Source organism: Lithobates pipiens, unplaced genomic scaffold (assembly GCF_037356315.1).
Source record: "Lithobates pipiens isolate NorthernLeopardFrog02 unplaced genomic scaffold, aLitPip1_a1.2 Scaffold_27, whole genome shotgun sequence".
Lineage (NCBI taxonomy): Eukaryota > Metazoa > Chordata > Amphibia > Anura > Ranidae > Lithobates > Lithobates pipiens.
The window spans coordinates 188,388,517-188,416,371 of NW_027507788.1; the positions used below are offsets into that span (position 1 = coordinate 188,388,517).

The window sequence follows — 27,855 nt, forward strand, 5'->3', positions numbered from 1 at the left end:
AACTTTGTCAAGATTTTCTACCTTTGTTCAACATTACAGACTGGATCTGATATCCAGTCAGGCTTTTGATAGGAAAGTCCTCCGAGCCCTTGTCCCACCCTAGTCTGGTGAGTACTTGGTTATACTCTCAAGGGCTGACCTGGAAGACGACTGGGGGAAAAAACAGAGTTAGTCTTACCGGTAACTCTGTTTCCAGTAGTCTTCTAGGGCAGCACGATCCCACTCTAATGTTGAACCTTGTGTGGTTGTGTTGTGTTTTATGTATTTTAGATTCCAGCCTTCGGTTCTCTGTGAAGACTGAAAGGGACTAGACGGGACCGTCTTAAAAAGGATGGAATGACAATGTGTTTCCTGTGTAGGAGGAGGAGCTCCATCTCACAAGGGCTGCCCTGGAAAACTACTGGAAGCAGAGTTATCAGTAAGACTAACTCCTTTTTTCTGGCAGGAGGAACCTGGATGAAGCCCTCTGTGCAAATGTTTCCACTGCAGATTAGTTTGTTCCATATGGTTCTGGCTTCAGTCCCTTTGTGACAAGGGAGAAATTCTCATCTGCTATCACTGAGTACAGCCGCTTCTTTCTGGAATAGTTACCAAATTGACCATCATGGTTGCAAACTAAAGCATTCCCCCATTGGAGGAGGAACCAGTGGAGGACAAAGTACAGAAAGATGGGTAATTCCAGTATAAGAGGATGCAGCAAAAGCTTTACCAAGGAATCTACTCCTGAAGAATCCCAGGGTCAGGGTTTCTCTCAGACCGCAAAAAATTGGATCTGCAACAGTATAGTGGCTGAAGGGTTGCAAGCTGGAATTTCAGAGCCTTCCCCCTCAGCGCTTTATGCTTTCAAATGTTTCTTTGAATCTGCTAAAATACCTGTTCTTTTTTTCAAGCTCTTGATTTTTCACAAGGAGTGATAATCCCAGAGAGTGAAAGACTAAGTGGTTTCTACTTAAACCTTTTTATGGCTCCGAAACCAAACCGCAAAATTCGCCCCATGCTAGACTGCAAGAGACTCAACAAGTTTCTCTGGTTACAGAAGTTCCAAAGGGAGTCACCGCAGAGTCAGTAGTTGCCTCCCTCCAGCTGGGAGAAATCCTGGCATCTCAAAGGATGCTCATTTGCATGTCCCAATTTTCCAGCCTCAACATCAGTTTCTGCGTTTTGCAATGGAAGACTGCCAGTTTTAGTTTGTGGCCCTGCTGTTCGGCCTGTCCATTGGCCCCAGAGCTTTCACCAAAGTACTAGCTCTGGTCTTGAGGCTCCTACAGGCTCAGAGTATTCCTAATATAGGTTTTGTGGTAACTTGCTTCTGAGGTAACAGTCTGCGCCACTTCTGGAGTTCAATGTGAATTGAATGCTGCAGGCTCTGGAGAGAGGTTTGGATGGGTTCTGAACTTTTAGAAGTAGACTTTAGTCCCTCCTAGCCCCTGTGTGGGCAGTCCTAGGTGCCTCTGATATTATTGTATGTTTTAGCAGGGATCCTCAAACTACGGCCCTCCAGCTGTTGCAAAACTACACATCCCATGAGGCATTGTAAAACTCTGACATTCACAGACATGACTGGGCATGATGGGAATTGTAGTTCCTGAACAACTGGAGGGCCATAGTTTGAAGACCCATGTTTTAATGCTACTATAGCTGCAATTAAAATGAAGGCTAGGAAGGTGACTTCAAGGAATATTTATTACAGGACTTGGAAGCCTTATTTTGCCTGGTGTGGTGCTCAGGAACTTCATCTTTGTAAGTATGTCATGAACTGCATCCTGCCATTTCTTCGAACAGGAGTCAAGAAATGGGTCAAATTTCGGTCTTGGCAGTCCTCTTTCAGGGACCTATTGCTTCACATTCTTTGTGTACCTGCCTTTATAAAGGATCATGAATATTCCACTGGTCAAGACTTCAACTTGGTACTTCTGCATTGCAGAAATCTCAATTTAAACCCATCTGGGAAATTCCCTATAGTCGTTCTGACACAGAAGGTAATTTATCTGGTTTCCATGACTTTGGCTCGCAGAGTTTCAGTACTGGTTGCTCTGGTCTATAAAGAGCTGATCCTGGTGTTCCCTTGTGACAAGGTGGTCTTGCGGCCTCTGCTGTCCTTTTTTTTCCCCCAAAGTGGTCTCTTCATTCCATCTTAACAAGGACATTGTGTTGCCTTCTTTCTGTCCTTGTTAAGTGTCAAGTGCCAGGGGACAAGGATCTTCATACAATGGATGTGATTTGGGCAGTGAAGATTTACCTGATGTTGACTGCTGCAATTTGTCAGGCAGATTCCCTCTTTGTGTTACCTGAAAGCCCAATCACGCAGCTTCCAAATCTACCATTTCTTGATGGACTTTTCAGCTACGGCCTTGCCAAGCACTATTGCATTTTCTGCCACTCTTCAACTGCACTCTGGCACTGCACAGCCACCCACCACTACTCTTTGCCACCCCCACTCACTCTACATCGCTGCTGTGCTGTGCCGCACTCCCTACCACTGCCACGCATCTTCCTCTGCCCTACCACATATCACCCCACTCGTACACTGCCTCACTACTGCACTCTACAACTGCCCATCTATGCACTGTACCGCTGGCCCATCGTGTACTTCCAATCTGCCACTGCCCCTAGCTTGCACTGCGGCACCTTCTGCCTCTTGCCGCTTACACATTCCCCTTTATTGTTGGCCACTGCCCCAAGTGACACCACCACACTGACACCCCTTCCCCTATTTATTTCTGCAGTTGCCACCACTCGCTGCCATTGTCGTGCATTTCTGGGTATGACCTGTTCAAAGAATGGGCACACTTTTGCTATTTTATACAGGGCATATTACTATAAATATTTATTACCTTTCAAATTCATAATTTTATTTTCTCAGTTCAAAACATTTATTCTAGTCAGATGAAATAATGAATCGCAACAAACGATCACATTGTAAAACAACTCATTCAATTTGAGGCTCCATGCACACTTTTTTCGTTCAGCATTTTTTTTCTAGCATTTCTTGAGCTTATAAAAACGCTAAAAGAAAAACTCTGGGTGAAAAACGCTGGTAATCGTGCTTTTGTGCCGGCGTTTAGTAGCGTTTTAGTCCCTTTTAGAACCGTTAGCGTTTTGTTCACATTTTATTCAGGAGTTTACACTACATGAAGAAAAAAAAAACTGCTTGAAATAAGCTGTTTAGCATTTAGGAGCACTTGGTGCTTTTTTCTGCCAGGAAAATGCTGGAAAAAAACTCTACGAAGACAATTTTTGTTTTTGCTCCTACATGCTGAAGCTCAGAAAATTATACCTCGCAGCTCCAGCCCACGCATAAGTCCCTGATCAGATAATGTGCATATCCTAAACTGTATCATCTCTTTACTTGTCTCATGCTTAGGCCCACTAGGTGTCTGCGTTATCTTAGCCCCTGTACATACGGTCGGAGATTTTGCCAACCAAATCCGTCGGATTTTGTCCGTCGGATTTAGTCCGACGGATTGTGTCCGAAACTGTTGCATACACACGGTCAGGCCAAGTTGGCGAAAAATCCGATCTTTCAGAACGTGGTGACGTAATTTTGTTACGATGGGACTACATTCAGGCTAGTAGCCAATAGCTTTGATGTAGGAATTTGATCTGAGCATGCGTGGCACTTGGTCCGATCAAAATGCTATACACATGATCGGATTAGGTCCGACCGGCCCAGTTGGTCGGGAAATATTTCCAACATGTTGGAAAATTGGGTCGGACGGAGATTCGGACGGAATCAGTCCAATGCATACCACACACAGTCGGATTATCTGACGACACGGTCCGATAAGACACATTCCGACAGATTCTCAGACCGTGTGTACAGGGGCTTAGACTACTACCGCAGACAAAATGGATAGTATGTTACCATCAGACACAACTTAGTATGCGCCTTCACTAAACACAGGTTGGGCAGTTGACAGTCGGGATGATTCCTGGCCACAGATATTATAAGCACGGGGCTTCTCCCCATTACGCTCTATATACGATACATGGACAGTAAGCCGGAACTGTTTATTGTATTTTGTACTTCATTCTATATCCTGAATGTGACCTATGCTCCGTGTCTTTGTTGGTTATGCTGATTGTATTGTATTCCTTTACGAAAATAAAAGAATTATAAAAAAAAAAAAAATGCTTATAGCCTAAAGTAGTGTGCATGGACACCATAGGATAACAACACTATTTAGCTTCTAGGAGCAGAAAAAAAATGCTAATAAATTCTAGGAGCACTAGTGTGCTCGGAGCCTATAATAGAAATGAAAGGCAAAACATTTGTATAGACATAAAAAAAAAATAGAAACACTTTATTTTTATTTTTTTTATTTTTTTAGAGTGATCATTATCTCTCCCTATATGCAACTTTGTAACCTCCCAGTTCAATGGTTCAGAACTCCTGTCCTCAGGACCCACTAACAGGCCAGATTTGCAAGATAACTAGACATGTTTACTGCCGAAAATTTTTTCGTTTTCATTTCTTCTTTTTTTTTCAGTTTTTTGGGGTAATTCGTTATGATCGCAATTCGTTAATTTGAAAATTCTTAAATTAGAAAATCACAAAATAAGAAAAGAAAATACGATAATTCGAAAAAATAACTAACTAATAATAACTAACTATTAAATTGTAAGTATTGGAATTTCCTTTCAAATTGGTCTGTTAGTGAACATAACGAAAACGAATTTATCCGAAGTTACAAATTATCCAAAATAACGAATGCCGCATCTAAACAAATGGAACGAAACAAATTAATAATAAATAATGATAAAAAAAGTTTTTATCATTAATATTATTATTTATTATTATTAATTTATTACGTTCTCTTAGTTTAGATATGGCATCTGTTAGGCCCCTTTCACACGGGGCAGATCAGTAATGATCCACCCCGTGATGATCTGCCCCGTGATGATCCGCTCGCTCAGCGCATCTAAACAAATGGAACGAAACAAATTAATAATAAATAATGATAAAAAAAGTTTTTATCATTAATATTATTATTTATTATTATTAATTTGTTACGTTCTCTTAGTTTAGATACGGCATCTGTTAGGCCCCTTTCACACGGGGCAGATCAGTAATGATCCACCCCGTGATGATCCGCTCGCTCAGCGGGGATCGCTCCGTTGTCCCCGCTGAGCCAGCGGCGGAGAGGGCGGTCTCTGCACACTGTGCAGGGACCGCCCTGTCAGCTCTCCGCTCTCCTCTATGGGGATCGGATGAGCACGGACCGTCTGCCCATGTTCATCCGATCCGTTCTGCAAACGGATAGAAAAATAGGATTTTCCTCCGTCTGCAGAATCGGACAGTAGCGGAGGCGGACGATATCGGGTGTCTGCGCTATCCCATAGGGATGACTGTATGCCCGTACTGCATCCGCAAACGGATGGATGAAATACGGACATATCGTCCGCATGTGTGAAAGGGGCCTTAGTGAAAGTAACAAATAGAAATTTATCCAAAGTTACAAATTATCTGAAATTAACAAATGCCGTATCTAAACGAATAGAACGTAATAAATTAATACTAATAAATAACAATATTAATAATAAAAACGTTTTTATCATTATTTATTATTAATTTGTTCCGTTCCATTTGTTTAGATGTGGCATTCGTTATTTTGGATAATTTGTAACTTCGGATAAATTAGTTTTCGTTATGTTTACTAACAGACCAATTTGAAAGGAAATTCCAATACCTACAATTTAATAGTTAAGTTATTATTAGTTAGTTATTATTTCAGATTATGGAATTTTGGGTTTTTGGATTTTTTCGAATTGACACATTTTTGAATACTCGATTTTACACGAATATTCTGAAAAATCTGTGAAACGAGTTTTCGTTAATTTAGAAATTTACAAATTAACGAATTTTCCGAAATTTGTTAAACAAAACGAATTTGGGAACTAAACGAATTGCACATGTCTAAAGATAGCTGAAATACATCACAGGTGATATAATTTGTTGGTCAGTGATTGCAGTATTCTAGTCCACTAGACTAACTATCCCAGTTGGTAGCGTGTTCTCTGCTGCATAAGAGCTGGGGGGGGGGGGGGGGGGGCAGCATTATACTGATCTTTCTAGTGAAAGGCTGAGCGCAGGCCAAGTTCCCAGCACAGCTATAGAATTGACCACGCTGTGCTTTTCTGCTAAGTGTGGTCAATTTTTTTTAATGGGAAAGCAGAGGGACTGGCAGGAACGCCAGGGATTCCATACAAAGGAAGCAATACAAAGAAAACCGGATACTTTCTCACACAAGAACATGGTACAGCAGACACATATAACAGAAATAGGAAATGTTGGGTTTACATATTCTTTAAGGGTCATTCTGGGACTTTGATTGGAATAACTGGGCAGTGTCAGTCACAATGCTCCTTTCTCAAAGGAAAGCCTTACCAGATACAAAATTGGCACAGCTGAGGTAACATTTGTTTATTCACATATTTCAACATGGTACAAAAAAATTATAACATTCATTACATCTAGGCCCATGGCACACGTACGATCCTGTTTGAAGGACACAACTCCCTAGCAATAGGATTGCAAAAAGTCTAGAGAAAACGCCTGTTTCCACGCTTCTTGTCCACAAAGGTGTTGCTCCTTCATTTATGGAAACGCTGCAGAATGTTGCACGCCAATGACAAAGCAATGCCCCACCATTCTGGCCAGTGAGGGAGCAACGTGTGGAAACTAGTGTGTACTTCTCTACTCTGTATAATGATGCTGGTGAATTTCAGGATGGCTATTGTGCCGTGGCCCTATAGGTGTGACGCAGTATCCAGTTTCTAGTTGTAAAAAAAAATACATATACAGCGCCTTGCGAAAGTATTCAGCCCCCTTGAACTTTTCAACCTTTTGCCCCATTTCAGGCTTCAAACATAAAGATATACAATTTTAATTTTTTGTGAAGAATCACCAACAAGTGGGACACAATTGTGAAGTGGAACGAAATCTATTGGATATTTTAAACTTTTTTAGCAAATAAAAAACTGAAAAGTGGTGCGTGCAAAATTATTCGGCCCCTTTACTTTCAGTGCAGCAAACTCACTCCAGAAGTTCAGTGAGGATCTCTTAATGATCCAATGTTGTCCTAAATGACTGATCGTGATAAATAGAATCCACCTGTGTGTAATCAAGTCTCTGTATAAATGCACCTGCTCTGTGATAGTCTCAGGGTTCTGTTGAAAGTGCAGAGAGCATCATGAAGACCAAGGAACACACCAGGCAGGTCCGTAATACTGTTGTTGAGAAGTTTAAAGCCGGATTTGGATACAAAAAAATTTCCCAAGCTTTAAACATCCCAAGGAGCACTGTGCAAGTGATCATTTTGAAATGGAAGGAGTATCAGACCACTGCAAATCTACCAAGACCTGGCCGTCCCTCTAAACTTTCAGCTCAGACAAGGAGAAGACTGATCAGAGATGCAGCCAAGAGGCCCATGATCACTCTGGATGAACTGCAGAGAACTACAGCTGAAGTGGGAGAGTCTGTCCATAGGACAACAATCAGTCGTACACTGCACAAATCTGGCCTTTATGGAAGAGTGGCAAGAAGAAAGCCATTGGGAGGAATTGTGCCCCATCCTTGGTGTCATTGGGAGGAATTGTGCCCCCTTCACTGGTGTTAGTGGGAGAAATTTTGCCCCCTTCATTGGTGCAAGTGGGAGAAATTGTGCCCCATCATTGGGAAGAATTGTGCCCCCTTCATTGGTGCCAGTGGGAGAAATTGTGCCCCATCATTGATGTCATTGGGCCCCGTTGTTGGTGTCAGTGGGAATAATTGTGCCCCATCGTTGGTGTCATTGGGAAGAATTGTGCCCCCTTCATTGGTGTCAGTGGGAGAAATTGTTCTTCATCATTAATGTCATTGGGCCCCATCGTTAGTATGACCGGGGGAAATTGCACTCCATCATTGATGTCATTGGGCCCAATTGTTGGTGTCATTGAAAAGAATTGCACCCCATCATTGGGTCCCATTGTTGGTGTCAGTGGGAGGAATTTTGCCCCATCGTTGGTGTTAGTGGGGGAAATTATGCCCCATTGTTGGTATCAGTGGATGAAATAGTGCCCCAAGGGTAAAAGCAAGCAAAGGGCCCCTGGGTCGAAGTTTGAAGACCACTGCAATATAGATTCTTACTCTTCTCTACTCTTAAAAGCAAAAATAAAGTTCTGACTATTTAAAGGCCAAGCCATCTAAAACATACAGTATATTTCTAAATTTTTAATGGATGATGAGAGTTATTTCAGTGGTTCAAATAGCAAGATCTTTACATATATTGCTAGTTCCAACAAAAAATTAAAGCCATTACAAGGAGCTTTTACCATTGGTATTTTAAAGTGATTCTGACCTAACCTAAAGAGGGAACACTTTGAGCTCAAGCCAATTTTCTTACTATCCCATCCAACAGAACCTGTGCTTAGAGGTTATTGCAAGCTTTTTATTGATCCCTTTCTCAAGCCACAGTTCTCTAGCGATCACTAGATAGCAGCTGTGAAAAGTGTAAAAATACACTTTACTTTACCTGCTGACTTTATCCAACCAATCCTTCACAAACGAAAGGATGGAGGTATTCTATCCAGCTAGATTGCACATGGACCAACTTTATTTTAAAGCAGAACTTCAAAGTTTCAGAAAAACAGTGCTAGTATCCGAATCTTGGTATCAGCCTCTTGCAGTCCCTGCACAGCAGAGCTCAGATGGGGGGGAGGAAGAAGCAGCACAAGGAGCCAATCAGGTGTGCTGAACTGCAAGGAACATGCTGATAAGTGGAGAGAGTGAGAATGAGATGAGATCATCAGTCTGTTGCTTCTTGTTTTACTATCTTGTCATAGACTGGAGAGGGGCAAGTACATGTTATATAACTGCACCCAAAAAAAATCAGGTCACAGCAGCAGAGCTGTTTAAGTCCCAGGACTGGGTGGACAGAAAACCAAATCCTCTGGCAGGTAAAACAGCTCCCTTGCTGTATATGTATGCAGGGGCGGACTGACCATTCAGGTATTCGGGCAATACCCGAGGGCCCCATGCCACTAAGAGGCCCTATCAGGGTTGCCAGTCTCAATAAAACCAGGGACAGTATGTAAAAATCTGTGTTTTAAAAAAAAAAAATCCCAAGATTATAGCTGCCCGCCTCTCCAGTACCTTTTCGGTGTGTATGTGTATTCTGTGTGTGTATACTGTGTGTCTGTGTGTGTATACTGTATGTGTGTGTTTGTATACTGTGTGACCCCATAATCTTCTCCTATTGCCCGAGGGCCCCATAATCTCCTATTGCCCAGGGGCCCCCCATAATCTCCTATTGCCCTGGGGCCCCATAATCTTCTCCTGTTGCCCGACGGCCCCATCAGTTGTCAGTCTGCCCCTGTATGTATGTGATCAGTGTATTTAGGTGTTTGCCTGGAGTTTAAATGTTAATTCCACTTTCGCTTAAAAAAAAAAAAACATATAAAATTTCCACACAATCCATTTTTTAAAGCGAGCAGCGCTTTAGAGCTGGTGCGGCCATGGCCCCAGTGTGAAAGGAGTTTAAGACACAAGTAACATTTTAGGCATCCTCTGCAAAAGGAATTACATTTTTAGTAAGATTCACCATAATGGTTAATTCTAAAGGGATGCATACACTGTAACTTTCCTTATTAGAACATTGAAAGTGCACCAGGTGATTAAAATGAGCCAGACATCCCCATTCAGAAATATAGTGGAACAAACAGCCTTTCATCAGAACACAAAGAAAAAGGAATCCACAACAGAGTTTGTTAAAATCCTTGCACTGTACATTGATCACCCAAAGGGAATTGTGTTTTTTTTTTTAATCGCAACAAAAGTGCAGCTACGCTCTAATCATATCTATACTCAAAAGTCACTTGTTATTAAAACCGCTGTCCTTTTCAATATTGTGGTCCCATGTTTGTCCACAGTTTTGAAGTAGATTACATCACAACAGAATATAATTAAAAATGCAGAGACTGCAGTGCAGAGTATTGAGGGGACCTTATGGGAGGCCTCGACTTGCAATCCCAGATAGCAAGGATAACCTGCACAAACTTGTGGCAGTGATGAATTATAAGTCTTGTTAACTTGCTGCACATTTTTATTGGTAAGTTGTACACTTGCAGAGCACTTGAAATACAAGTTCTAGTTGACACTTTAGCAAATTTGCGTGGTAGGTCTCTAGCAAGGGCAAAGTTGCGGTGGTGAGTCTACAGCAAGAGCTCTGCTAGTCACAGTGACTCCTTGTGATGGGATGACTATTGCCCAACATAACTGAACCAGAACTTGCAGCAGACTTGCAGATTGCAAAGAAAGTTGATCTGGAGTCATGCAATGCGCACTTGTTGCAATTGTGCAGCAAACTTGTGAAGCCAGGCAAGTCTAACAATAACATAGCAGGTAATTTTCAAACTTGCAGCACAATTGCTTGCTATCTGGGATGGTGTGAGGACATAAGCTGTACTTACTAGGAACCGAATTGAGAGTGTCACAAGCTGGAAGTTGAAAGGGTCCTCCGGGCTCGGTCAGTATTTCATTCAGCAGAAGGGTGGAAGAACTGTGATTTCTGTGGGTGAGAGCAGGACTGTACAGAACTAGGATATTGCCATAATGTTCCTAGGAAAACAAAGGTTCCTCCAGAAGCTGCACACAGTAGTACTAGAAGGCTCCTGGAACAATTAGTTAATCTCAGTATATAAAACAAAGTTTGCACATCCAACTTAACCGTTCTGGACCAACAGATGTGACATATCCTGTGCGAGCAGCATCAGTCGTCTATATAAACCTTGTCTTGTAGTATCAGTTCAGCGACGTAGGCCACACCAACAGTGCAACATGAACAGAGCAGACCTCTTGTGCTCACTCGGTATCCCCTCTAATACCTTTAGCCTTGCAGGATCACCTTAGCTGTGGTGCCCCCCGTCTCTTCCTCTTCAATAGATAGCATGAGATCATTTCCTGGCACCTTGCTGGATTCCTGCTCCGGGTACCGGGACTCTAACACCAGGCTCTGCTTCTCTTCACTCTCCACTGTTACCGATCTTTGGGATCTGCCAGGGACATCCGATATGGATCCCACAAGAACCGTGTCTGCATTCATTATGTAGATCTTTTCTGCAGAAAAAGAAAGGCAGGTTATTGTTGTTGGAAGGCAGGACATGCTAAAAGAACCCTTTGATTCAAATTGATGTCACAGATCCCGAATAAGTATGCAGATGAGGATTCGTAATTGCTCAAAAGCAGTGAGGGTCCGCATAAACGGCTAGCAATTTGGAAGAAAAAAAGCCCCCTAGGGTGGGACTTTTACGGCACCACCATGTAAACCGTGAAAAATAGAGTAGTATTAAACATTTATTAGAAAACATATATTAAATATTGCACATCACCGTGTATACAATGTAGAGCTGCGCGATTAATCGCTAAGAATCGTTATCGTGATTTTTCTTTCCCTGTTGCGATCTTGACAAAAGTACTTCCCTATTCTTTCTATGCATAGAATTCTCTCTGCTCTGCTGAAGCCACAGCCACCAAAAGAAAGCAAGAAAAAACCGGGCAGTCTGCCAAGAATCACAACACAACAACGGGCTGCAGGGGAGGTGTTTTTCAGGCGCTATTTTTTAGCCCTTTAGCGCCTGAAAAATGCATTCAGTGTGAAAGGGGTCTAAAGTTTATTATTTCATTAAAGAGGAGTTCCACCCACCCAACAAAAAAAAAAATAATTCAAGTCAGCAGCTACAAATACTGTAGCTGCTGACTTTTACTATTACGGTACTTACCTGTCCAGGCATTAAGCGGCGTCCTTACCTGAGCTGATTCTTGAATCGGCTCTTGGGTGCTGGTGCCGCCATCTTGGCTAAAGGGAAACCGGTGTGAAGACTTGCGACTTCATAGCCGGTTTCCTACTGCACATGAGTGAATGGTCCAGCAGCAGGGGGAAGGAGGGAGGGGGCGAGTACATGTTAAAACCAGGTACCTGCTTCCCCCAAATGTGGCACCGGAAGGGGGGGGGGGGGAGTAGGCAGACAAGAGGAGTTTCCCTTTTGGGCGGAGCTCCACTTTAAGCAACACCTGAAGGCATATACACATTTCTTACCGATTCTGTTATTGAGATGGTCTCGTCCTTGCTGCATTTCCATCTTATCATCTGCTGCCCGCTCAGTCTGCCCTCCCTCTGTCTTTTGGTACAACTCCAGGGTAACTTGCTGGGATCGAGCAGAGTTTTGCCTTTCCAGTAAGTTTTGCTCTTTATCGTCTTCCTGGTAAATGAACTCTGTTCTGGCCTGTACAGCGCAAAGGGTGGAAGATAGATTTTTTTTTTTAACAACCAGAATTAGTCTTTATTAAAAAAATGACATGATACAATGAGCACAGATTACACGACAATGCATTGCAATGTGGTGAGGTTGTAACTAGTGAACAATATCCACATACAGTAAAACCTTGGTTTTAGAGTAACTTGGTTTAAGAGCGTTTTGCAAGACAAGCAACATTTTTTAATACATTTTGACTTGATATACAAGCGATGTCTTGATATACAAGTAGTGTCATGTCAAAATTAGTGAGTATAAAAGAGAAGAGAGGTGCCTCTAAGTGTAGCAATATGGTTACATTTAATGAAGGTACAACATTCAGCAACTCACATGGGTTGATGAGTCAAACAGACACATCTAAGTATGGAGGCATCCGGGGTAAAGCTGTCCACATAGACCATCCCCTGCACCGCCACTGGACTTATGAATAAATGGAACAAATCATTTGAGTTTCCATTATTTCTTATGGGGAAATTCACTTTGATATACTAGTGCTTTGGATTACAAGCATGTTTCTGGAATGAATTATGCTCACAAGCCAAGGTTTTACTGTACTACACATGACAAATAGGTTACAAGCATGTAAGTAGAGAAACAAAAAACAGAATACAAGCATTCTACAAGGGTTGGCTTGCATTATATGAATGCTTAATTCAAACGCTAGGATAAAGCAACCAAGGATCTACACAGAAGAAACATCATTGTACTATATGTTTTTGCAAATTAATATTCCTAAAACCTCAGTTGGGTTTTAGGGCTAATTATGCTAAATTATGGTTTCAGTGCCAGTCTAGCTGGATTGCACTGGGTTTTCCTTGACCACAGGTCTCACTGTCACCGCTGTTAAGTGAGAGAACACAGTTTAGCTTGGCGTATTGAGTGCCATCCCTTTCTCTGAACCAGCCCCGTGGGAGTGTCATCTTGCTGTGCATTCATTGGGAGGTGGTATTTAAGGTACTGACATCACGTGCTTCTGGGTTCTGGTCCAAAAGAGTTTTCTGTCTGTTTGGTGATGGTCCTCCTGACCAGCCCCCATGGCCCCCCTGGCCTGGGGTGCGGATTCATGCAATTCCGAGTCTCGGGGATGTATGGCCCAAGGCAAAGTAACTGCAGGGACAGGCCTGAGTGGATATCGAGGACTGAGGATTCAAAGGTGGTCTGGTGCCGTCTCAACTAAGGAGAGGCCCAGCAACTGGAGAAGCATCAGGGGGAGGACTCTTCGGGAGGAGGCCAAGGCTGGCTTACACTCATACGGTATCACCGGACCAGCTGCGAGATACTGGTACTGTATGATAGCTCTTTAAATTTACCTACGTCCCTCAGTTCTACATCCAAGTCTGTGGCAGAGACTTTGTTCAAGTGTTCTACATTCAAGTCTGTGGCAGAGACTTTGTTTTCCTTAACACCCTACCGGCTGCTAGGCCTAGTGAGAGGAGGTCTATCCGGTGGTTGTGAGAATCCAGTTGAGAAACGGTAATTCTCTGGATTTCTATTGTGAGAGCCTTCCTATCTTCGCAGTTCCAAAAGTATCTGAACTTTCTTCCTAACCCTCTACTTTCCATTAAAGTGGTTATAAACCCTTACAACACACTTTGACCTACAGGTAAGCCTAGGCACAGTCAACGGCGAATATGCCGCGCGTGGCGGCTCCCGTGCGCATGCGCGGGAGTGATGTCATCGCGGCTTCGCTGAATGACAGCGGCAGAGCAGCGAGACCCACTGAGAAGATGGATGCGCCGGACTACAGGGGACAGCGGTGACTTCGCTGGCTCCTGTGTCAGGTAAGTGACACATAATGGACTACTATGCGATGCATAGTAGTCCATTATGCTTTACCTTTGCAGGGAATGAAAGAGGAAATAAACTCATCAGGGTTTACTTCCTCTTTAAGTGACTGTGTTATCTTCTAAATAAATATCCCAAAAATAGGATACAGTGTCAGTTTCTGTAGTTCTTTGAGCTATCTACCATGGGAAATCCCTAGATGGAGATGAGGTCAAGAAGGTAACGGTAAGCCCAATAAAACCAGCAGCTCCTTCGGGGGTCAGTGCTACATACAGAAAGAAAGAAAGCAGAATTTTGATATAACAAGGCCTCTGCATATTATCCTGGATGCCGAATAAAGCCAACTCAGGTGACAGCGGCAGGGTCAACTGTATACGGGCAATAATACACTTAAACACCTTTACCCAGAACTGTGCCAACCTAGGGCCGGACCAGAACATATGAAAATAGGTACCAACGGGAGAATAGATTCAGGGGAAATCAGGGGAACACTGTGGTCAAATTCTGTGCAGTCTATGGGGTGTATAGTAAATTCTATGCAAAAACTTTGTTTGAATAAAATTATCATGGGACGAAACCAATAACTTAGAACTGTCCTCAAAGCATTCCTCCCAGCACACCCAGACCAAGGTTGGAAGATGTACCCTCCATTGCTCCCACAACTTTTTAGGTGAATCCATGCTAATAATAGCCAGATAAAGTGAAGGGACTTAGTAAGGGAGCCCTGTGCAAGAAGGTCTTCTACTGGATCCGTCTTTAGACTAGGAGTGTCAGGAAATTGCGCTCTTGAGTGATGCAATTAAAGGTAGCGAAAGTGCATCCATCTAGGTCAGGGGTCTCAAACTTGCGGCCCTCAAGCTGTTGTGAAACTACAAGTCCCATGATGCATTGCAAGGCTGACAGTTACAAGCATGACTCCCACAGACAGAGGCATGATAGGACTTGTAGTTTCGCAAAACAGCTGGAGGGCCGTCAGTTTGAGAATCCTGATCTAGTTAATCTAAATTTAGAGTAAAGGTCTTGGAAAGATAGTAATATGTCTGTGGGCATAATATCTCTAATGGTCCGAAGGGATTAGTCCGCCGGACAATCCAATCGTGTGTGGGCTAATCCGAAAAATCAAACGGACCTAGAAATAAAACATGTTTCAAATCTATCCGACTAACTCAATTCCGACAGACTAAAATCTGGAAAACCGTTCGTCTGTGTGCTGGTCCAATGGACCAAATACGACGCAAGGGAAGCTATTGGCTACTGGCTATTGAACTTCCTTGTTTAGTCCTGTTTACGTAATCATGTTCAAAACGAATGGACTTAGTCCATTTGTGTGTGGCCAAGTCTGTTAGTTCGGAAAGTCTGTCAGAACTCCGCCGAAAATCCATTGGGAGGACCGCCGGATGTAGTCTGCCAGAAAGTCCGGTCCTGTGTACACGGCATAAGTGTTCTGACCCCAAAACATGTCCATATCTGAGGGTCCAGTTGCATTCTGAATTGGGACAAGGATAGATTAACCCATAATGGATGGAAAGGGGACCACTGGTTGGGTTGTATGAATCTCTTCCTAACAACCGCCCAGACTCGAAACGTCACCCTAGTGGGACAGGGTAGGAAGGCATATGCTCTGGGACCTCTATTACCTAGGTTACGGAGTTCTATAAGAGAGCCCAGGATAGCCACTTCCAAGCAGACTGCAAAAAACACCATCTAATGGTAATTAGGATATCCACCCAATAATAGACCATCAGGTTAGGCAGTGCCAGGCCTCACTGGCAGCTGCAAGGTTGACTGTGCTAGACGAGGAGGGGGTCCTCTGTGGAAGTTAGATTTACTAGGTCTTTTAGGTCTTAAAACATTTGTGCATAAAGGCTCCCTGTTCCAGAACTCCCATTTTTACATTTAGTGATAACATTCTCAATCACATTTCTAAAAACCAATAGATGGCTATAGACTGTTTGAATTCCCTGCTGAACCGGCTGAGATCTGAACTATGTATGGGCAGGCTGAATGTACCCAAGTTGATCGATTGATCAACTTGGGTACAACCAGCCTGTTGGATTTTACAGTACATGTGATTATTGCTAGCGGCTGTTATAATCGCTAGCAGTAATCACTTTGTTCTCCCAGTGGTGACGGCTTCCCCCGCCAGGAGAACACAATGGCTTCACCGGAGGGATTTTCCCTTCAGTATCTACTGTGTTGATGGAGGACCCATGGTTGCAGGAAAGAAAAGCCTACCTACTAGCTTTTTTTTTGTAAATCCCACTTTAAGAGGTCAGAGGATCTGGACCTACAGGCTCCTAATTTATATATCTGAGCCTGGATCAAACCGATACAATGAATGGTCATCAGACATAATACTTACAGGTTTGGTCTTTGGCTGGATGAAATCTAGAAAAAAAGCACAAGAAATATTTTTTTAAACACTGGTCATGCGATTTAATATGAACCCATTTTCAATATTTACCAATACAATTTCTAGCGCAGAGCAGACACAATGAGATGTAGTCTATTTCTTGTATCACCTAGAAAAGCTTCCTCTGGGGGCTTCTTGGAAACACTGCGGCAAACAATACACCCAGAGCCCCCCCCCAGGTCGGTCGGGTCACCCGTAATATTAATTCACTATTGTCACACAACCGGGTGGGCTCTGAGCCCCGAGCCCACTCTTCTTTTGAAGTCTATTAAAGCCTCTGGCTCTAATCATGTGCTTCAAGAAAAAAAAAATACCCAATTGGAATCCATGCGTCCGGCACACCGCGTTGTAAAATTAGGGGGCCAGACAGTGGCAGCCCGTCCATTAGGGGCGCCCGAGTTCTGTGCCATTCTTTTCATTGATGCTGCCACCCCCTATCCGTGCTCTATCTATCGCCATCACCGCCCCCCCCCCCCCCATTCATGTATTCGGCCGGGCGCATGAGGCACTAATAGGCTTCAAAATAGGGTGGGCTCGTGGCGCAGAGCATTGTGCTATGAGCCCAACCAGGTGTTATAACAGCGCAACACTGATCCTCCTCCCAGCCAATCGGGAAGTGGGTCTGATACCCATCACCCAATTAGGTGAAAGGACAGGTGATTCTATTGGATGCCTAGGAGGAGGGGAGGAGACACACGGTGGAAGCGAGGAGAAGACAAAAGGGCCGCTACCCGATGCCTGCCGCAGCCTGATGTCCTCCGATGCACCGATCCCTGCCGCTCCTTGATGTCCGCTGCTGCCTGCCGCCTAGATGGTGTAAGTGGACCAACCAGCAGACAACGTACGGGGGGGGGGGTTTGGGGGCTTTGAGGTGCCATGGGAGGGGGGGTCATTGTTTGCTGCCCCCCCCAAACAAAAAAACACGAGTAGCCACTGGGGCCAGACACATGGACAATGGGGCGGCGCCCGTGCCCCCTTAATGGATGAGCCGCCACTGAAGAATGCCATTAGGTAATCTCATTGTATCAGGGGAAGGGCATGTTCGTGGAACTTAGCCATGATATCAGGTTGGGTCAGGGCCATACAAAAAACAGAGGACACAAAGAGGAAGGTATTGCGGGAAAACAGCAGATATCCTTTTGCGACAATTCTTGGTAAAAGTAAAATTCTACTTTTTTTCATGAAATAATACTGGCAAGGTACAATAATCAATGAGAGTCATATTCCATACTACTCATGGTCAGGTCATGGCTATATGGAGTTTAAAATTCTGCTCCATTTCAACACATGGACCTACCTATGAAGCAGCAAGCTCTCCAATAAAATGGGAACTATGAAGCAGCAAGCTCTCCAATAAAATAGGAACTTTTTTTCAACTTGTGAGTGCTGCATTGTATAGATTTAAATCTGACCTGGAATAATCAAATATTGTCTAAATCCAAGAGTCCCGTGAATTCTTCCTTAAATCTTGGTGTGCTTTGTGTATTTCTTCTAGATCTGTGCAGTAATTCAGTGTGAAACTTCCTGTAATAAAGACCGCTCACTGCTGCTTTCGCTCCTTGTGTCGGTTGACTGGTCTTGTCCCCACCCCCTCCTGTATTTTTCTACAGGTAGCCAATGGTGGGTGGGGCTTGCTGGGCCCCTCCTACAGCTCTGCTCTCTGCACAGTCTATGTACAGCACAGTGATGACGATAAGTTTGGTTAAAGGATTTGGTGCACACAAAGTGGATTTATATAATTTGTGGCTATAGAAGAATACACTATATTACCAAAAGTATTGGGACACCTGACTTTACACACACACATGAACGTTAATGGCATCCCAGTCTTAGTCCGTAGGGTTCAATACTAAGTTGGCCCACCCTTTGCAGATATAACAGCTTTAACTCTTCTGGGAAGGCTGTCCACAAGGTTTAGGAGTGTGTCTATGGGAATGTTGGACCATTCTTCCAGAAGCACATTTGTGAGAGCAGGCACCGATGTTGGATGAGAAGGCCTGGCCCGCAGTCTCCGCTCTAATTCATCCCAAATGTGTTCTATCGGGTTGAGGCCAGGACTCTGTGCAAGCCAGTCAAGTTCCTCCACCCCAAACTCACTCACCCATGTCTTTATGGACCTCCCCCTATGAAGAAGACCCCCAGCAGTATTTTTTTATTTTCTTTTTCTGAAGTTATCTTGCCAGTTACGTGACATGCAAAGTAATTTTTCTTTATAGACTTCATCCTGCAGTAGGAAGTCCTCAATGATACACAGAGGGGCACTGACATTTTACTGTACTCTGCACCATTACACAGTGAATGCATGGCATTTTTCTGAGGACCCTTCAGGGGTGGGCCCATGCAGCCTACCCTCAACCTGGACGACTGAGTACATCTAGTGGTGAAAGGAGAGTACTGCAGGAGGCATAGCTCTGGAAAACAAGTCATTCATTGCAGTTTCCATATATATATCTTCCCAGATTCACATTGATCAATATAAATAAAACTGTACTTGTTAGTTGAATGGAAAATTCAATATAGGTGGCGCTGTACGCACAAAGCTCTAAGACAACACTTACGTGTATTTTTTATCCACAGCTTCAGACGGCATAGTTTCTGCTTGAGGATCATGGCAAGGGCTACAAAAAGGATTAGGATGCAGATTATCAAGGCCACAATGTAACCGCCATTCCATTTACCTATGGATACAACAATTTTGTTTATTAGAGTTAACATTAAAGTGTAAAAAGGTTGACAAAACAATATATAAAAACATGACAAATGTTGAGTAGCACAAGTTCTAGCATGACAATCTAGGATGGGTCCTAGTAGATGATAGGCTCAGCAATGGCATGCAATGCCAAGCTGCTGCAAACAAAGCAAACAGAATATTGGCATTAAAAAGGGGATCAACTCCAGAGATAAAACAATAATTCTCCCACTATACAAGACTCTGGTCCGGCCACCCCTGGAGTATGCTGTCCAGTTCTGGGCACCAGTCTTCAGGAAGGATGTACTGGAAATGGAGTGAGTACAAAGAAGGGCAACAAAGCTGATAAAGGGTCTGGAGGACATTAGTTATCAGGAAAGGTTGCGAGCACTCAACTTATTCTCTCTGGAGAAGAGACGCTTGAGAGGGGATATGATTTCAATGTACAAATACCGTACTGGTGACCCCACAATAGGGATAAAGCTTTTTTGCAGAAGAGAGTTTAACAAGACTCGTGGCCACTCATTAAAATTAGAAGAAAAGAGGTTTAACCTTAAACTATGTAGCGGGTTCTTTACTGTAAGAGCGGCAAGGATGTGGAATTCCCTTCCACAGGCAGTGGTCTCAGGGGGAGCATTAATAGTTTCAAGAAACTATTAGATAAGCACCTGAACGACCACAACATACAGGGATATACAATGTAATACTGACATATAATCACACACATAGGTTGGACTTGATGGACTTGTGTCTTTTTTCAACCTCACCTACTATGTAACTATGTAACTATGGTGGATAGTCTGTGCAGTGTTGCACAGCAGGACTTTTTACTTTCACTTTAATTGATCTGGATTATAGGTCTACAGATGATGGCACACAATTGGATTGTACAGTCCGTTAAGCTTAGATGTGTGGGCATACATAGAATAAAATGTATTTATCAAAAATGGAGGAGATTGTATGAGACAGTATGAGGTCTATTTACTAAAAAATCTTTGGATGAGTGTCACGAGCATTCACCCAGCCATCACAAATCATCCCTGTATTTTGAATAGTATGAGTATTTCCTGAAATACCGCAATCGGGAAAATACTGCATTACTGACTAGATCAGAAGAAATAATTACAGTGATTATTTGTGAAGGCTGAGCCCAGCAATTTTTTTTACATAGACCCCACTTGGTTGGCTGGTTTAAAAGAAAAGTATGGGTTTGTTTTTTATTTATTTATTAATCATGCTTACCTAGCTGAATGCAGCATGCACTGGAGTGCTGGGCTGTGCACTTCTGGATCCATGGGAGAAGTACAGCTTTGGCTGTACTTATTCTTTAATCCTTTGCTGCCCATGTGCCGCATATATAGGTTGGTGGGAAGCAGAGGTTTCTGTGCTGAGATTGTGCTCTCAGCAGACTGACTGGGCTTTTAAAGACAGCTGCCAATCTCTAGTATTGATCGGGAGTGATTGTGTGACCACTGTGACAGCCAATCACAGCAGCCGATGTAGCAATATGGACCATGATTGCAACTAACTGCTATTCCCTACCCTATCTGTATATCATATTATCCCTCTGGTAACGGTGTTATTAAACTGACATCATATTTGTGAGCCCAATCAAGGGGATTGTAGGATTGTAGTTCCACCCGATGGCTGTTCCCTTGCGTGACTATACGCTGGGAATACATATCCCAGGGATCTTTACTACCATCGGAGAGATTGCTGAGACAGGGCTATAAAATAAACCAGAGAACCTCCCCAGGCTCTCTTCTTCCCGGGCCTTGTGTGTGATTGATCTCTCCGCGCAGTGAGAGTGAGGTTGCAGCCTACTACGCAGGTGTACATCATTCCTATCCAACCGAGAAGGGGTTCATCGCTGCCTGCTGCTCATCGGACATCTGACCAGCACCAACTCAACCGTACAGTAACCCAGGCTCTGTGTCTCGCAATCAGGGGATCATCAAAAGCAAGTCCGCTGCCAGGACGTCTATCCAGGGGTCGTTATCTGCAAGACGTTGAATTGGCCTGGTCGTTGGTGAGAAGGCAATTGCCCACCTTTGCAAGTCTTTCCTTGGTTATTTTACTGGGACACTGTGCACAGACAGCTTTACCTTGGGAACACTTCACTGCATTTCTATTCAAACACTGTACATAAGCATCTTTAGCTACAGGCATCATAAGATATACAACCACTCTGTCACTAAACCTTATTGGATACAGTGAATGAGCTCCGACTGCCAGTGAAGACCATTGGATCTGCAACGGGGACATTCTGTCATTGCTGCTTAAGGGCCCTCATACCATCCTTGTTTAGCATAATCTCTCATTAGGATAGAAGGTTGAACAGGCCGGCCTGGGTTCCTCTGTAGAAATATAGTCAGAATTGATGTTTAACCTTTGCTTATCCTTTTAGGTTATGTCCAAGTGGTGCGTTATTGTACATATGTATATATAATACTCTGTTGTTTACCAACTATCTTAACTGGCATTTTTTGAGGAATCTTTCTACTGAGTTTGTGCTGTTATTCAAAGCTCAGTTGAACCTTTACCTCTCTTGTACAATAATACCCTATCTAAAATATTCCAGTAAACATTAATAGAACTTAAAGTGTAAGTAAACTCCCCTATCGTTTTCAGCCAAGGAAGCTGCCATCTTTGCCTCTGTTTAATCTTCAACTGCTATGGTGCTGCACATGTGATTCGTTATGACACCAGCCATTGGATGGTTTGATAGTTTGGCTGAGAGCACAGCCAATGTGCAGTTAGCATTCCCGGCATGCCTTTTTTTTTTAACTGTTTAAATCAATGGGTTTACTTCCACTTTAAACGCATTGAGTGTTGTCTTATTACTTAAAGGTGCTGCAATTATGTCTGAACCCAGAGTGTTAGATGGGTTGGAATGTATACAGGGTTGCAGCAATGCAGATGAGCAGGTAAATCCAAGCAGTCCCCAAGGGGGCCGTGCTACACCTAGTTAAAGTAATGCCGGGGCTGGGCAGGAAAGGGTTTAAGTAGCCATAAACAGATTGTAGGGCTGAATTTGTGTTACAAACTTTTTGAAAAAATAAAATTGTGCAAGCTCCTTTAGTTGTCCATTGGGCAAAGGTGTTCGACACATCTCCGCATGCACTAAAACCCCACAGTTCTGGAGGTCCTAGATCTTAGGATGTCTGCGCATGCAAAGGGGAATCTCAGCAGCTGCATAGATGTGCCGCAGGTCTCTGCCAGGTCCCAAAGGTCGGGCAGAGCCCTTCAGTACATCTGTGCATGCTCTTTAAGTAATCTCAAAAAGCCCATGTATGCTAGGCTTATGTTAAATTTTAAAGCTGCTAATTTAAATCTTCCATAGGTGACTACAATTGTATGGATATTTAAGACTCAATATTCATATTGTTGCATGAACCAGGTCGCGACTGGTTTTCTTAAAGCTTCCCAGACTTTCCTGAACTTTGGTATCAGTATGCTATTGCCGCCTACAAGGAGGATATCAGTTATAAGGAATTATCAAGTAATGTACGCCTAGGCGTACATCAGCATGCATGCGTGCCGGACAGTGACCATCTTTGATGTTGGCACATCAGAGTTTAATACAATGCATACATCTCTGTGGATTTCTATTTTGTCTGCAAGTGCAACTTTTAATATTAAAAATGTTACACTATGGGGAGTTTGTTCCTTACATATTTATTTATTTCAGGTACTTACATAGCACTGTCAATTTATACATGTACATTGTGCGTTCACATCAGTCCCTACCTTCAAGGAGCTTACAATCTAAGGTCCCTAACACACATTCATACATATACTAGGGCCAATTTAGACAGTATCCGATTAACCTACCAGCATGTCTTTAGAGTGTGGGAGGAAACCAGAGTATCCATAGAAAACCCACACAGGCACAGGGAGAGCATGCAAACTCCAGGCAGATGGTGTCATGGTCGGGATTCAAACCAGCGACCCTTTTTGCTGCTAAGTGAAAGTGCTAACCACTACACCACTGTGCTGCCCATACATATGAGATTGATGTCTGGCAGTTGGCAATAGCCTTGGAATACTGGTGACACTGTTGCCACATGGCCAGGGCCGTCTTTAATATTGATTGGACCCTGGGCAATCAATTTCTTGGGCCCCCCCCATCAATACACAGGACCCCTTCCCCATACCACCCCCATCATTACACAAGACCCCATCTCCCATACTACCCCCATCATTACACAAGACCCCTCTCCCCCATACTACCCCCATCCTTACACAGGATCCCTCTCCCATACTACCCCCTATTATTACACAGGATCCTCCCACATCATTACACAAAACCTTTCCCCCTAACTACCCCATCATTACATAGGACCCCTAATTACCCCAGAATCCCCCCCCCCAGCGGTCTCACCTTGATAGTGTCCACAGGATGTCAGGTGATCACCAGGCCCACCCCGCTGAACCCTCCGGCGAAGAAGTGCTTCAGCGGGCCGGCGTTCTGCAGCTTGTCGGACATGGTGAGGGGTCAGTGTGACTGTGACAAGGTGCTCTCCACGCACAAGGTTTACCTTACTGAGCTGGCCAATCACCACACATGCTGCAGACATAACACCCAACCAATCACCAGCCCAACATTCAATTCCGCCCTCATCTCCTGAGTGATAGTCAAATCCATTTATCAAATATTTGTGGCCAGCTCAGGCTCAAGGGGAAGGTACTTTGAGCCCCACAACAATGACTGGGTCCAGTGCAGCTTCCCCTTTTGCCCCACGTTAAAGACAGCCCTGCACATGGTGCTGGGAGACTAAAGGAGCCAAGGAGGATCTATAAAAAAAAAAGCTATTTTGACCGCTCTTTTATATGAGGATTAACACTATCCGGTAAGCTTTTTCTGTACACCATGTGGGATGATTGACTGGAATCCTGTCTGCTGCTTATTTCAATATCAGTGGGATTATGGTCACTTGCATAACTTGGATATTGCCATTTTCTCTTAAAATAAAAATATGAAAAAAAAAATTATAAGGAAGTGTCAGTTGATAAGAATTCACATTTAATTAATAATAATGAATAAAAAAAAAAAACACGTGATCAGTTCCTTTCATATTTCTCTTCTGTCATTAGGTTCACACAGATCTCGAGCATGACAGTGCTGTCTACCAATAGTGACAACCACCACAATGCATGTCCACTTACCTCTGGTGCCTTCGTTATCTTTGGTTGAAGTCATAGCAAAAGATGCAGTAGAAGTTTCAGAGATATGGTGCACTATATGGACCTTGGGCGTTGTATATCTCTGCTCTGCTGAAGGGATTGTGCCTGCATTGTCTCCAGACCTCTTGTTCTCCAAGACATCATTTTTCTTCTCTGAATCTGGAGTTGTATGACCAGATGTTTTGCAAACTGTGTCTTTCATGGAGTCCCCTTTCCTTAATGTCTGCAAGTTAGCACAGCTGGAAAAAAAATGGAAGTTGTATTTTTTTATGTTTTTCTATCCCCATATAGAAACTATTATGGTTTTTGATGTCTGTTTAAAAATTCTCAATGCTGGGCCAGATGACGGTCCAGGATTGTGGGCGGATCCCAAGCATATTGTCGCAATCCCCAGCCTGGACCGTCTCTGTGATGTCAGCCGACAGTGGGCTTCAGCCAGCTGTCTGCTGAAAATGGGTCACAAGAGCGCAGAACGAACTGAACTCCTGTGATTCACAGGACTAGTACAGCCAAACGAGATTTGTCTGTACGCCTCCTTTAAACTGTTTATATCTGTTTTTCTATATACACGAATGCAGTCTTATTTTTTCAAATAATACAAGACAAAGGATATACAGAGCACTGTAGTTTAGCTAATGCATTGGGGCTGGCTTTGTCTAACTAGAAATTTCATGCAGAATATGAAAAGTAATAGTACAGCGCAGATAAAAACTAACAAAAATAAATATAAATATAGTGCGTATAGAAAAGTCTATAAATTAAATATAAGATAGAATAAATAGATTTTCAAGAAGAATCCGCTTGTGCAGTGACACATATGACACATAGTCGCAACCGCTATGCTTTCTTTTTACAGGAGATGACTTGTGATAATTAGCATATTATTTTTAGTTCTAGTGTGAAAGCTGAAGCGGGCAGTGAATCTGTGGTCAGCTTCACTTTGTAACAAAAAACCTGTGGTCATGTTATTCAGTTTTTATTTTTTTTGTAATTCCCTTGCTATGGGGGCACGCTACACACCGAGCATAGCTAACCTCTTCATGGACATGTGGGAAGAATATGTGTATAACAGGCTGATACCCCAGATAAGAATGGGGTTGCTAGTGATGGATACAGATCTCTGGGTTAAGTTATTATTTATATTTACTAGGTGTCCTTATGAGCTTTCCATTAGAATGTAGGGTGCAGTTTATTATTGCTATTTTGTGTTATATCTCTGAATGGAGTACTGATGATTTTATTGGGTAATATCAGGTTTTTACCTCTACCTGATTATTCTAATGGCTGTTACCACTATTTACCACTAGGGGGAGTATGCACACATAGGTATGCTGCTTATCAATACTACCCGATTTGAGATGCTATAATTATATCATGTACCCATTCTATCATCAGTTTTCCTTGTATTCAGATATTTATACACTACTTCCAATGTGAATGTATATATTTGTACTGTTTCCTCAGTAGCTGAGGTGGTTCCTGCACGGCCGCTGGCGTATGAGTTTTTCTTTGGCATGTAGGGTGTAGTTTATTATTAACCATTTAAGCCCTGGACCATTTTGCCAAAGACCAGAGCACTTTTTGTGATTCGGCACTGCGTCGCTTTAACTGAGAATTGCGCGGTCATGCGACGTGGCTCCCAAACAAAATTGACATCCTTTTTTCCCCACAAATAGAGCTTTTGGTGGTATTTGATCACCCCTGTGGTTTTTATTTTTTGCGCTATAAACAAAAAAAGAGCGACAATTTAAAAAAAACACATTATTTTTTACATTTTGCTATAATAAATATTCCCCCAAAAATATCTAAAAAAAATGTTTTTCCTCTGTTTAGGCCGATACATATTCTTCTACATATTTTTGGTAAAAAAAATCGCAATAAGCATTTATTGATTGGTTTGCGCAAAAGTTATAGTGTTTACAAAATAGGGGATAGTTTTATGGCATTTTTATTAATAATTTTTTACTAGTAAGGGCGGCGATCAGCGCTTTTTATTGTGACTGTGACATTATGGCGGACACATCGGACATTTTGGACACATTTTTAGGACCATTGTCATTTATACAGCAATCAGTATACAAATGCACTGATTCCTGTGTAAATGACACTGGCAGTGAAGGGGTTAACCACTAGGTTTATTTAAATAAAACAAATAGCAAAATGGCTACTCACAAACGAGTGTTGGTCAAAGGCAAAATCAATAAAAATGAATCCATCGCACCAGACGTTTGGCGAATCCAGACCAGATGTCAGAAGAATTGGTAGATACCTCTACGGAAATACTAACGCGTTTCGGGAGTGACCCCCTTTCTTCAGAGCCAAAAAGGACAAAATGACCATTGTCCTTTTTGGCTCTGAAGAAAGGGGGTCACTCCCGAAAACGCGTTAGCTATTTCCGTAGAGGTATCTACCAATTCCTCTGACATCTGGTCTGGATTCGCCAAACGTCTGGTGCGATGGATTCATTTTTATTGATTTTGCCTTTGACCAACACTCGTTTGTGAGTAGCCATTTTGCTATTTGTTTTATTTAAATAAAGCTGTTTTTTGGTAATGCACTAGGTCAGTGCGCCTTCTCCCTTTTTGTATTGTTTCTCTCTAGTATTTGAACACCCAATGTTCTAAAGGAGGGCTGCAAGACTTAGTGACAACACCACTTCAAACTGTATATATCACATTTTAAAGACCAAGAAACCAAAGCGCAGGAGAATTTGTTGTTTTTGTTAACCACTAGGTGGCAGTGTAGAGGTTAAGTGTGTCCTAGGGGCATGTTTCTAACTGTGGGGGGGGCGTGGCTGTGTGTGACAGGTCACTGATCTCTGCTCCGATCACAGGGAGCAGAGATCAGTGACACGGTCACTAGGCAGAACAGGGAGATGCTTGTTTACATTAGCATCTCCCCGTTCTTCCTTCCCGTGAGACGATGGCAGGTATCCCCACAGGGATAGAGTCCACAGGACCCGCGATCCGACTCACGGAGGTCCCGACCGGCGCGCGCGCGATGGCAAGGTGGCAAATTTAAAGGGACGTACATGTACGCCCATTTACCTGTCCGTTCCATTCTGCCGACGTACATTGGGAACCGGTTAATATTCTGTGTTGTTTCTCTGAGTTGAGTACTGATGATATTTACTGGGTAATATCAGGTTTGTACCTCTACCTGATTATTCTTGTGCCCGTTACTACTATTTACCACTAGAGGGAGTATGTACACAGAGGCATACTGCTCATCAATACTACCTGGCTTTGAGACTGCTATCATTTTAATTATACACATGTACCCATTTTATCATCAGTGTTCCTTGTATTCAGATATATATATATATATATATATATATATATATATATATATTTTCATAAGGGGTGGGTCCTGCACGGCCGCTGGCCTATATAAGAATGTTAGTTCAGTAACATGGCACCGCCTCAGAAGACGTTTGATAATGAAACGTGCGTCACGCACTGACGTCATTTCCGGGTGTGATAGCGGTCAG

At 43.0% G+C, this 27,855-nt stretch overlaps 1 protein-coding gene across 1 annotated transcript in view; it reads right to left on the reverse strand.

Moving 5' to 3' along the window:
• Positions 1–6,409: 6,409 nt before the first annotated feature.
• The window catches only part of LOC143934424 (tumor necrosis factor receptor superfamily member 8-like), an 84,774-nt gene continuing 63,328 nt past the window's right edge, over positions 6,410–27,855 (reverse strand). Inside the window, exons 7-11 of the mRNA XM_077458030.1 lie at positions 24,348–24,604; positions 19,048–19,167; positions 16,439–16,464; positions 12,075–12,261; positions 6,410–11,095 (exon numbers count right to left, since the gene is read on the reverse strand). Coding sequence (XP_077314156.1) covers positions 10,866–11,095; positions 12,075–12,261; positions 16,439–16,464; positions 19,048–19,167; positions 24,348–24,604 — 820 coding nt within the window. The 3' untranslated portion in view covers positions 6,410–10,865. The remainder of the gene's footprint in view (positions 11,096–12,074; positions 12,262–16,438; positions 16,465–19,047; positions 19,168–24,347; positions 24,605–27,855) is intronic.